The sequence below is a fragment of the Cicer arietinum genome, chromosome 7, assembly GCF_000331145.2.
Source record: "Cicer arietinum cultivar CDC Frontier isolate Library 1 chromosome 7, Cicar.CDCFrontier_v2.0, whole genome shotgun sequence".
NCBI lineage: Eukaryota > Viridiplantae > Streptophyta > Magnoliopsida > Fabales > Fabaceae > Cicer > Cicer arietinum.
Window position 1 is genome coordinate 713,077 of NC_021166.2, and position 12,459 is coordinate 725,535.

At 29.2% G+C, this 12,459-nt stretch overlaps 1 protein-coding gene and 3 non-coding genes across 4 annotated transcripts; all 4 read left to right on the forward strand.

Annotated features, from left to right (window-relative positions):
• The first annotated feature begins 234 nt into the window (after positions 1–234).
• LOC101501630 (scarecrow-like protein 13) lies at positions 235–3,380 on the forward strand. The gene is made up of 2 exons (XM_004507551.4): positions 235–555; positions 1,390–3,380. Exon 2 carries the CDS (start codon positions 1,548–1,550, stop codon positions 3,177–3,179), a length of 1,632 nt encoding a protein of 543 aa, XP_004507608.1. The 5' UTR covers positions 235–555; positions 1,390–1,547; the 3' UTR covers positions 3,180–3,380.
• A 3,082-nt stretch (positions 3,381–6,462) lies between these two features.
• Positions 6,463–6,556, forward strand: LOC113787898 (small nucleolar RNA SNORD96 family). Its single transcript, XR_003474417.1, has one exon. It is a non-coding gene; the product is annotated as a small nucleolar RNA SNORD96 family (small nucleolar RNA).
• A 219-nt stretch (positions 6,557–6,775) lies between these two features.
• Positions 6,776–6,862, forward strand: LOC113787897 (small nucleolar RNA SNORD96 family). The gene has a single exon (XR_003474416.1). It is a non-coding gene; the product is annotated as a small nucleolar RNA SNORD96 family (small nucleolar RNA).
• A 1,640-nt stretch (positions 6,863–8,502) lies between these two features.
• On the forward strand, positions 8,503–8,583 carry TRNAL-CAG (transfer RNA leucine (anticodon CAG)). The gene has a single exon. It is a non-coding gene; the product is annotated as a tRNA-Leu (tRNA).
• The last annotated feature ends 3,876 nt before the right edge of the window (positions 8,584–12,459 follow it).

The window sequence follows — 12,459 nt, forward strand, 5'->3', positions numbered from 1 at the left end:
TTGTTAACATGCCCTTGGTTGCAACTTGTTATCCTAAAATGCAATAGCCAACCAATACGAGGAGGTGAATATAGGCAATATTGTCTTTTTGCTAAAAAGAAGGTTACGTTTGTCAGAAAGCGCGTGTAGTTGTTGTCTTCACTTTGCTTTGTGGCATCCATTCCAAGCATGTACTAGTACGTACCAACCATCAATATTAGTATTTGATTTTGTTATAATAAACATTTTAAATGTTAATAGGATTATTTAAGTGATTAACGTGGGTGGTGAATGGCGATGAATTTCTTTCTACTTGCTCTTTGTATTGTTCCTCAGCTTACTTCCGAGTTCCTTCCAACTTTCCAAGGCTACCCCACCAAACACTCTTAGTATTCAACTCTACCGAATCTGCAACATGTATTAATAAATAAATTTGTATTATTATGCCAGCTCATATATTTTATCAAAGCTAAGTGCTTCCTAATCTTACTCCTAGCAGTAGACTCTTGACTCTGAACTCTGGAGGACCAACACCAATTGAGTTTCTCTCAATTCTTTGATCAACACAACACACAGGTTTGTTTTCCTCTCTCTTTCTTCATGTTTCGATACTTGTAACTGATTAAGAACCCAAAGGGAGAATAGAAAAACTTACATGCAACTGTTGAAACTATACTTTTTATATCTCTTTTATTTCTTTCATTATTTTTCACTTCTATGCTTTTGCTTTATCTATCACAAATCCTTCTCTTATCATATTTCCTTTTCTGATGATTTCTCAATTAGGAAATTTAAAGAGTAATGATGTAAATCTATGAGGTCTTGAGTATTTACTTTGGATCCTCAATTGGAATTGGAATTCTAAGAACAATCCAATATATATATAGAAAGAAAAGAATCTTTAAGAGATTTGAGTGAACATGTATATGTTATATGTTGTTTTCTTTCTTAGCTTCTGTCCCAATCTGTCAATTTCACACTTCGTTGAGTAATTGAGTTTGCTTCTCCTAAATCACCATTTTTAGGGTAACAGTTCTAGCTTGGGATCAAAACTGCAATAAATGTGATTTTTGAGGGACCAGAAAGTTTGATCTTAAAATAGGGGGACAATTTTGGTGATCGTCATAAAATAGGGAACCAAAAGTGAATTAAGTCTTCTTTCAAAATATGGGACCAAAAGTGCAATTAAGTCTTCTTTCTGTGCGGGATCAATTTGATTAGGAATCTCGAGTGTCGTGGACTTGTTTTTCTTCATAGATTGTTATCATTTTAGCTTCAATTTAGTTTTCTTCAGCATATCTTCATAGTTATTTAGATTAGATCTTTCTCTGTCAAACTGTTTCCATTTATTTATTTGCTTTGTTTTAATCCATGTTAAAGTTTCCTTAACATTTTTATTTTGTTATGCAGGTTAAAGTATTCCTCAAAACTTTATTGCTAAGCTCTTCTGCATAACTAGCGAGTCAACCGGCGCAGTTCGAAAGAACAACCTTTTAATTTACAATTTGAAAGATTGACTACTCACTATTCTTATTACTTTTTTCGGTTGAGGAAATCATTTTTTCCAGATGCAAACGTCTCAACAAAAATCAAATTCAGCTGCTATCCATTTCTATCACCGACCTGCACAGGACAATTGCCTACAAAACAATCTATGTGGCGATAAACATGGTAGCAGCAGCCAGGGAACACCTCTTTCTTTCGAAACCTTCGATGAACAATGCTTCACCCTGGAATCATACCCAGAAATTACTGGTTTCATAGATTGTGATTCCCCTTCCTATGCCAGCGTATCTTCTAACAAGAGTCCATTTTCTCCACAAGATTCTCAGCCATGCTATTCAGATCACCACCAGTCATCTTACAACACCAATGGATCGCCGACAAGCGGGTTGTCCAGTGTTGACGATGGGAATGATTTGAAGCACAAACTTAGAGAACTGGAAATGTCATTGTTGGGGCCTGATGATTTAGATATTGTTGACAGTTATGGCAGCTACATGGAGGCTAGTTTCCACGGAGCACCTCCATCGGCTAAATACAATTGGGATCTGATTGTAGAAAACATTCCGAGGCTCGACTTGAAAGAAGTCCTCTTGCTATGTGCACAGGCTGTTTCTGACGGTGATATTTCAACAGCAAGAGGCTGGATGGATAATGTATTGGTGAAGATGGTTTCGGTTGGCGGAGATCCAATCCAGAGGTTGGGTGCTTACTTGTTGGAAGGGCTTAGAGCAAGGTTGGAATCGTCAGGGAGCTTGATATACAAGGCCTTGAAATGCGAACAACCGACAAGCAAAGAGCTAATGAGTTACATGCACGTCTTGTATCAGATTTGTCCATATTTTAAGTTTGCATACTTATCTGCAAATGCTGTAATTGCAGAAGCAATGGCAAATGAATCCAGGATTCATATAATTGATTTCCAAATTGCACAGGGCACACAGTGGCATTTACTTATTCAAGCTCTTGCAAACAGGCCCGGTGGACCCCCTTTCATTCGAATAACAGGTGTCGATGATTCCCAATCATTTCACGCTCGTGGTGGAGGACTTCAGATTGTAGGAGAACGGCTATCAGAATTTGCCAGGTCTTGCGGAGTTCCATTTGAGTTCAATTATGCTGCAATGTCTGGTTGTGAAGTTCAACAGCAAAATCTTAGTGTTAGACCTGGTGAAGCCCTTGCTGTAAACTTTCCCTATATTTTGCACCACATGCCAGATGAGAGTGTGAGCATAGAGAATCATAGAGACAGATTGTTGAGGTTGGTTAAGAGTTTGTCTCCAAAGGTTGTCACCCTTGTAGAGCAAGAATCCAACACAAATACTTCTCCTTTCTTTCACAGGTTTGTAGAGACAATGGATTACTATACAGCTATGTTTGAATCAATAGACGTGGCTTCCCTAAAAGACGATAAGAAGAGGATTAGTGCAGAGCAGAACTGCGTGGCACGCGACATCGTCAACATGATAGCATGTGAGGGGGTTGAGAGGGTGGAGAGGCATGAAGTTTTTGGAAAGTGGAGGATGAGATTTTCCATGGCTGGATTTAGACAATGCGCGTTGAGTTCTTCAGTGATGGATTCTGCGCAAAATCTTTTGAAGGACTTCAATCAAAACTATAGACTTGAACATAAAGACGGTGCTCTATGTCTTGGTTGGATGAAGAGAGCTATGGCCACCTTTTCTGCTTGGCAGTGAAACTGACCTCATTTTTGCCATCTTTTTGACATGTACTTTTAGCATAATACATAGTATCTGCAGTTTCTCCATATATAAACTTTGAGATTTAGCCAGCTTTAGGGTATGTTTGGATTGATAGTATATGATAGAATAGCTTGGAATAACATGAAATATATAACATCAATTTTAATTTAAAACTAACTAGCCTATTCAATTCCATTCTATTACTGTATTTAACTAATTGAGATGAGTAAGGTACTCAGTCATTTTGTTTTTTGGATTAATTATTTGTCATTGTAATAGCATGCGAAAATTTCCAAAGCAGAGGTACATGAAGCTCACAAGTTTTGGTCTTCTACTCTAGTATGATCCTTTACCTCTTCCTCAGCCAATTTATTTTAATTATGTACTCAACTAATCACATTGTAGATAGAACTCACAAAGGTTAGAATTGTATTGTTAAATATTTGTTTACATATATACCTACTTAATAGACTAGAGAGGCCATGGACTTTTGTCACGTTTTTTGAGTGGTCATCACAAGCAACAAAGTATTATGGTGATAATTCACTAGTCCCCACCAAAGAAAAAGCTAAAAAATTATTATTCGGTTGTTGTATATATTGGATAGGTGTCTCTTTAATGTTGAACAAACTTGATTAATGAAGACAAACACTGACCAGGTGTTCAAATGAATAAATAATTATTGCGAATTTTAGCTTTTTCTTTGTTCATACACAATTGCTAATTTAAGTTAGAGACGCAACCTCATGTTCTAGGATATTTCACTAGAAGAAGTTGAAATAAGACCAAACACAACAATAAAAATAATTAATTCTACGTGTTAGTTGCAATATAAAACAAACTGTCATAGTCCCATGGACGGATACTTAAAAAAAAAAGGAGGAATATTTTTCTTCATATACGTTCTTAATATTTAGATGTGAATAATATATATTTTTTTTAAGAATCTACAAGAGTATTTAAATGATCAAAATTAATTGAACGTCTATATAAAATTATTTTACACAATTAATGCATATAAATAAACTTTTTGATAAACAGAGATAAAACAATGAAATTAAGTAGAGTATATTGTGTTGCTAATTAGTCCAATTTATTTGAATTTATTTTTAGCGAATACGAAAATAGAAGAAAAACTAATGAACAAAATGAGGAATTCTACTCCTTATAACATGAAAATAAAGAAGAAAGCGCAGCTGGGAAGGAGATAATTCAGAAGGTTTTGATTCATTGTGATCAAACTTTGGGAGAAAATTGACGCAATTGATGGCTTTACTATACACATAAGCAAAGGAAACAACAGTATCAGAATCAGACTGGTTGTTAGATAGTTTTCAAGCAATACTAGTGTATGTATATAAATGAAGTTGAGACATTTGGCATAGGTTTTACCCAATACTAGTTTTCATGCCCCAAGAGGTATGAAGTTTTGTATCGAGTATAGGACATACACTACTTCACCACCGCACATGTATTCTCCCTATATTTAAAAAAAAATTGTCACAAAATATATATTATTTATAATTTTTAATGTAATTTTTTGTTCCTTCATTGACAAATATGTTTATGAATATCTCTATTGTCACGGTTCTACTTCTTTTTATGGTGTTTTGTTAATTTTATAAATTGTCAAATTTATGTTTATTGTGTTTATTGGAAAGCCCCAAATGTGGTTGCATTTTGAAGACAATGCTATGGTGGTTGCATTTTCGAGACTATCTATAGTCGATTTGAACATACACAAACTCAACAAAAAAAAATCCTTAATTAGATGAAATTAAAAAAATATGAATCTTCACTTGTGAGTTTGGCTAGGTAGATTCTATTTGCATATGACTTCTCTATGTATTTTAGTGTTAAGTATTTAGGTGACATATTTAGTTGTATTGGATTTATTATGTGTATAGGGAATGCCCAGCACAAATCCTTTAATCTGATTTGTATCAATTTTTACTGTTGGATGAAGTTTGTTTTTTCATAAAAAATGACTTTATTACTTAACTAATTTATTTTTTCCCAGAAAAAAGAAGTTTATATATTATTATTAGTGATATCTCTTAAAACCAATATAGTTTTGTCTTTATATTATGTTTTTCTTATTAAATTTGAACAAAGTGAGTAGAGATCGGTATAGGTCAGGCCGATCGACAGAGGTTTATTGACGAACTAACTTACACCAAGTCCATGTCAAACTTTTTTTTAAACAGACAATGTCAAGACTTCTAAAAAAGTCTATTTAGTTAAAATGTCATATTACATGGCACATATTAAGCATATTTAGACCTATCTGGCCGACCTATTTAAAAAAATATAATATTTTTTTACTACTGTAGTTATTATATAAAATTTGATCTTTTTATTATATATTCAACTTTTACTAATTTATATATAATTACCTCAATTAATTTTTTGACATATTTAAATATATTATTATAAAATATAATTGAAGTATAATATATATAAAATTATATTCTTTAAAATGTGATGTTAAATAAAAAAATAGAACTTGATTTTATTGACATATTAATTTATTAATGATTTAAAGATATATTTAATTACTTATTAAAAAAAATTAAAATAAAACAGGTATTTTAAGTATGTTAATATTTGATACGAAACTTCCTACAAAATGGGCTTTGTACACCCCCTTCTCACTAACCACCACCAGAACTTTACTTAAGAAGAAATTAATTAATTTTTATTTACATTGAATTAGAAGAGTAAAAATATTTAAAAGGAAAGATTTATGCAAGACTAAAGATGGGTCTGGGCCAGTTTGAGTTGAATGAAAAGCCCATGTGCGGAGCAGAAAGAGTTCCCAACTACTATAAAACTCTTCTCAATGCTTACCTCTCCAATTATCTTCCTCTTCTCATCTTCTAGAATTAGGGTTTTTAGCGGCGCATCCAAATTATTCTTTTCATTGTATGAATTCATCTTTGTAACTTATATGTCTCTGTTATAGATCTTTTTTGTAGTCTTTGAATTGTTGTGATTTTGATTTGTTGTGACGGGGGATTTTAATCCAAATTCCCAACTTGAATGGTGGCAAACTTATACTGTGTTTGCATGACTCCTAGTAAACGTCGCATAAAAATGTTTACTGACGTTGACGGTTTTCTCTCTTCGGAGAGAGTTCCTCCGTCGGTTTTTGTCTCATATTCCATTGCCTTGTGGAGCAGCGTTGCTGCCTTTACTTCTTGGGACTGGCCATGAGACACACATCATTATTTATCTGTTTTCACTTTTTTGTTATATATACAAACAAATACTAGTGTTGCCTATGATGATATCATTATACACCAATTACCATCTTTCGGGACTGATTGGCTTTTTTGCCTTGCTGATACTTTTCTGCAATTCTGAGGCTCACTCTTTGTTTTTATTTTATTTTTCATATTTCAGTAGATGAAATGTCTATTACTTTCATTAATTTTTTTGAACTACCATCACATTGTGCAGCAACGTTGATTGTTGAAGTTATTTTTGATTTAGTCAGACTTTAATAATTTCAATTATCAACTGTTTGCTGCCTTCAAGTTAGGCATTGCTATATGCTGTTGATTTTTAGTCATCGTATTTAGAATGATTGGCCAATGATGATATCTATGAAACAAACCATCTTTCGGGACTGAATGGCTCTGATGCCTTGATGTTATTCTGCAATTCTGAGGCCGTCGTATAATTAAAATTTTAATGCCTTCTAAGTTTTTCGAAACATAGAAAAAATGATAAACAGAGTTGCTTCTGTCTTATATCCTTTAATATATAAAATAATAAATTTAAAATTTATATTTATTATAATTAATATAATTAAAATAATTATGATTATATAATAATAAAATTAAAAAATATATAAAAATTCTATTTAAAAATGTACTAATAATATTATAGAGAGATTTAATTATCAGTTATATCATGTTGAAGGTTTTTTCTGAAACTAAAAAACTAACATTACCCTGAATATTATAAATTAAAAAATATATAAAAATTCTATTTAAAAATGTACTAATAATATTATAGAGAGATTTAATTATCAGTTATATCATGTTGAAGGTTTTTTCTGAAACTAAAAAACTAACATTAAACTGAATATTATAAATAATTGATAAAATTAAAATTTGATCAAATAATTATTTTACTCTTATAAATAAAGTGATATATGTTAAAATAATTAAAAATAGAGATTTATATTTAAAAATTTATATAAGTAAAAGATATATATACTTTTAGTCAAAGATATTGATACATTGTCACTAATTAACAGGAGTTGAAAATAAATGTCAATTATTTTAAGAATTTTTTGGAAGAATTGTAATAGAAATTAAAATTTGGAATATAATTTAGTACAATTTTTTTATAAATGGATTATTTATTTTTGCTATTAATTGGACGGCCGGGTTATGAAAATATCATAGAACAATATTAGTGTTGCGGAAAGCATGTATAACGAATGTCACACTAATGGAACAATTTTAACCATGGATTAAGACGATGTGGAATGAATCCCGGAACAATTTTAACCATGGATTAAGACGATGTGGAATGAATCCCGGAACAATTTTAACCATGGATTAAGACGATGTGGAATGAATCCCACCATGAGATTTGTACCGAATATTTACATAGACAAAAAATTGCTAAAATATTCCATTATTGAGGAATATTATGATATGAAGTAGCTATCTAAACAACTTAATTAAATAAATAAGATTAAATAAATTTTTAATTTTTATAAAATTTTAATTTTGCCTTTATAAAAAATTTCTCAATTTTTTTATTCTTAAAATAAATTTAGCCACTTTTAATCTATAAATATACCTTTTTGGCAATCAAATGTATACATACGTTGTTGAAAAATGTTTAGCCAAATTGAATATAAAAGAAACTTTGAAACCGAATACAAATATTAGGTTGCCTTATAAAATTTAAGTTTAACACTATTTATTTAAATTACTTGACGAGTCAAAAAAATTCATTGTATGAAGTTTGAGCCAATCAGTAAATTCCTTATAGAAAAGAGGCAATCGGTAAATGAAATATTATCATAGAATCTTATATGAAAGCTCAAGGCTTCTTTTCTTGGTGACTGCTCAAGGCTTTAAATCTTATTAAAAACCCAAAAAAGATCCTATAAAAAAGAAACTCACGTCTTTAATTTGTTGTATTGCAATACTGCTTTATTTACTGAAATATTGTAATAATTTTGACATCGCATTATTTAATTTTTATTTTACATTGTAATATATAAATTAATAATCATGTTACATCTTATTTTATAATGTCAAAATGTTTGTAGCGAAAATGTATACAAAAAGTCAAGATGGCCGAGTTGGTCTAAGGCGCCAGTTTCAGGTACTGGTCCGAAAGGGCATGGGTTCGAATCCCATTCTTGACAATTGTGTTTTCTTCACACCTTTTGTTGGCATTAACTTAATTAAGGGTGGCTGCATTAGATCCCGTTTCAAGTTGGTGACTAACCAGATTGTTAACAATTGGCAACTAGTTTTCTCTCTTTCAAAGTTTTTAATTAGACTTGTGTTTTCTTGTGAACACATGTCGAGGATGTTTATTTTGAAATACAAAAATAATATATAATACATACTAATTAGACTTTTTTATATTACTAACTATCAATATAACATTTCTGGTAAAGTGGCATATAAGAGTATGTTAACATTGAGAGTATAGTGATAGCTTAATAAAAGATATATCTTATTTATTATTAAATATTATATTGACTTATTATCTCTTATCGCTTAAAACCAAGATATAAAACTAATAAAGAATTTAACTTCTCATTTATAAAAATACATTATTATTTTGTATGGAATAAAGTTTATAAAAGCTAGCTTATTATCTAAAAAATTCTATAGCCAACAAATAAAAAAAATAAAAATTAGTTGAGTTATATATAAGTTACTTATTATATTAATCACCATTGGAGGAAAAATTGATTAAGGTTGTTTATATTTTACGTATATGTTATGTGGCAATTTAGGATCTGTTTGTTTAAGTTTTTTTAAAAATAATTTTTATAATATTTTTAATAAATAATTTTAAAAATAAAGTTCCAAATGAAAAATTAATTTAAATAATTTTTTTAAAATTATTATAGTTTTTTTTTAATAATAAAATTTCAAAAAAACTATTATAATGAAAAGCTATTGAGAAACTATTCGTAAAAATTATTTTTTAAAATATGTGATTTTATAATGTAAAAAATTTAATAATAAATATTTAAGTTATTAAATATCAATTTTTTTAATTGATAATAAGTAAATTTAAAATAACTTCTATTAATTTTAAATAAATTTTAAATCTCATAAACCGAACTCTAATTCTCACCAAAATAATTTGAGCAATCAAAAAAATATTTTCCCAATTAAAATGTTTTAAAGTGAGATATCAATCAAAGTCTTCCTTACCGTTTAACATAACCGTTAGATATAATATATAGATATAATATAAAACTAATATGAATGGTTACAAACTATTACTTCCTCAGTTTTGTTAAACCTAAGTTTTTGTCCCAAAACAATTTTCTCAAAGCCAATTACGAAATAATGGAAAATGTTGGGTTAAATCAAAGTGATTACTATTCGCTATTACTTCCTCAGTTTTATTAAACCCTGTATGATTTTTATTCGCTATTTGTATCTCTTCAATCTCAAGTATGTTGATAAATGAATAGGTTTAACAACTCTCTTGTAATATGAATGATAAAAAATTCCTTTGTAATTAAAAATTGGGCGGTGTTAAATTTAAATAGTTGAGTTGAATAGATTGTGAAGATTAAAATAAAGTGGAGTAATGGAATGAAATTTGGATAGAATAACGTTTTGGAGAAATGAAAGCTTGTAATACAACGTTTTTGGTAAACGGCTATACCGTACACCAACAATGACCTGTTCTAAAAATGGAAGACTCAGAAGCATCGATCATAGGATTGGGAGCAACAACAAAACGACACCAATGATGGCAGGTAGACTGGGTCCATCCAATCAAATAGGGTGTGCCGTTTTATATGATTATTTATTTAATTATATAAAAAAGGTTACGGTGCTGGCTAAGTCCCGTGAGGAAAAGATCAACCACTTCCATGCTGCTTGGTCCTCTTCTCTTCTTCTACGCGCTAATGCCTTTTCATCTTTTCTAAAGGAACCCATTTTTCTCATTTGTCAATACATCAAATATATTTTAATTACTAACTTTCACAATAATACATCATCTTTAGCATTTCCGTTTTTCTTCTGTCAAAATATTTCTTATAAAATTATTTAGAGTTTACACATTTAGATAAGCTATTCTTTTTTACTATGTTACTACACCTTTTTAGTAAATATGTTCCATCATTTTTCTTTTTCCTCTTTTATATTAACTATTAATTAAAATTTTAATTAAGATTTATACATTTGAAGAAAAATTTAAGATATTTTGTTCTCACTTCAAACTATATTTCATAGGTTTTATTCACTTTTAAGGTATTGTGTGTAAGTCTCCCAGTTTTTATCATTGTTAAAGTTTACCGTAGAAATATTTAATATATTAGAATATAGATTTGAATTTAAGATCTATCTCTTCTCCATAATTAATGTGTTTGTTTTACCTTTAAACTCTAAAAAAATGTGCACAAATGAATAAACGAGTTTTAAAGACTAAGTGTTGTTTATAAACTACAATTAGTTTTAACTCAAAAAAAATGTGATACTTTTTGGTGCATCAAAAGTGTAACCCCAATCAAAATTAAGAGGCTAAAGAGTTTGTTAGCCTCATGCATGACTTACACTATGATTTTCTATTTACGAGTGAGGGATTTTTATTGGAATTAGAGGTGTGATGATCACTCTAAAGTCTCCAACAATTTTTTTATAAAAAAATGACATATAAGAAAAATTACAAAAAGAAAAATTAATTAAAAAAATACACATTTTTTAACTTCCTATATTTCAATTGAGTTGCCTCTCAAACTTCGTTTATATGTAAGTTGTAAGTTTCATCTAAGATTTAAAAATTAAACTAATTACCAGACAAACATAAAATAAATTCAACCTCTATTGATGGGAGTATGATATGATTTAAAATTGATCACCAATATCTAAACGAAATCATAATATTTTACTTAACATTATTATATTAATAGTATTATCTTAAAATATGTGTTGTATTTAAGTATTTTTTTCATTATAGTTTATGTACTCGTGTCATTAAAAATTATATAATTATTTTAGTAATATAAACATTTTTTTTTATTTAAAAATGTGAACCAATTCATTCAAGTTACCATGTTCTTCGATAGTTTGGTTTGAATTTTGAGAAAAAGTTTAAAAGTTCAATCAAAATAACTATTTTTTTTAATTGTTTTCCTCAAAAAAATGAATTCTTAGTCTGATTTTTCATCCTTCAATCGTTGTGTTTCCATTTTTTTTTTATGCTTTAGTAAATTTACAATTTAAATTTTGTATATACAATAAAACATTATACGTAATTTATTAATTTAAAATTCACTCAAACATTTTAGTAAAACTCTGCAAATATTGTCAACATCACTCTTTATCGACCTCAAACTATATTTTTAGGATATTATCCATTTTGGAATCTACATTGAATAATTATCACAAATTTATCTTTAATAAAAGACATCTTGGTAAATAGTTGCACTTACTATTTAGTTTAGTAGTATTATATATTAATATTAAAGAAAAAGCTTAAGATTAAGATAATTAAGCATTCTAAAAAATTAAAAATATTATTGAGCCGCCGCATGCCCCTACTACCGGACGTTTTTTTTCTAAGAAAGCTCTGACCCTCGCATCAAAATCGCAAATGTGAATTTGATGTATAAGTTGTACCTACGTTTACTTTGCCAAATCAATTATTAGAGACATTGTTTGATTATAAGAAGATAGAATAACGTTGTCAACTGGGGAAGTTAGGAATTTAAACAATCTGAGGGAATAGTAATTCAAACTTTCAAACCATTTTCATACGGAATAGTAACTTCCCAAATATGGACAGGGAGTATAATGGGTTTAATCACCATGTTGAAGGAGTGGTTTTTCTATAGTTAGTAATTATTTACTAAAATTATAAAATTATTATTGCCAAATTCATTCTTGTAAGAAAAGACTAAAATTGAGATAAAATATAAATTTAGCTAGTCAAAATTTATATATTTCTTTTTTGACTAAAGCTTTATGTGTTACTAGTAGACTTTCTTTTTTTTTTTTTTTTTTATACTTGTGTTTCTAGTAGACAAATTTAATAAAACTTA

Bases quoted from the DNA above. Each gene is read 5' to 3' on its own strand.
- LOC101501630 (XM_004507551.4), top strand. From the start codon at position 1,548: ATGCAAACGTCTCAACAAAAATCAAATTCAGCTGCTATCCATTTCTAT.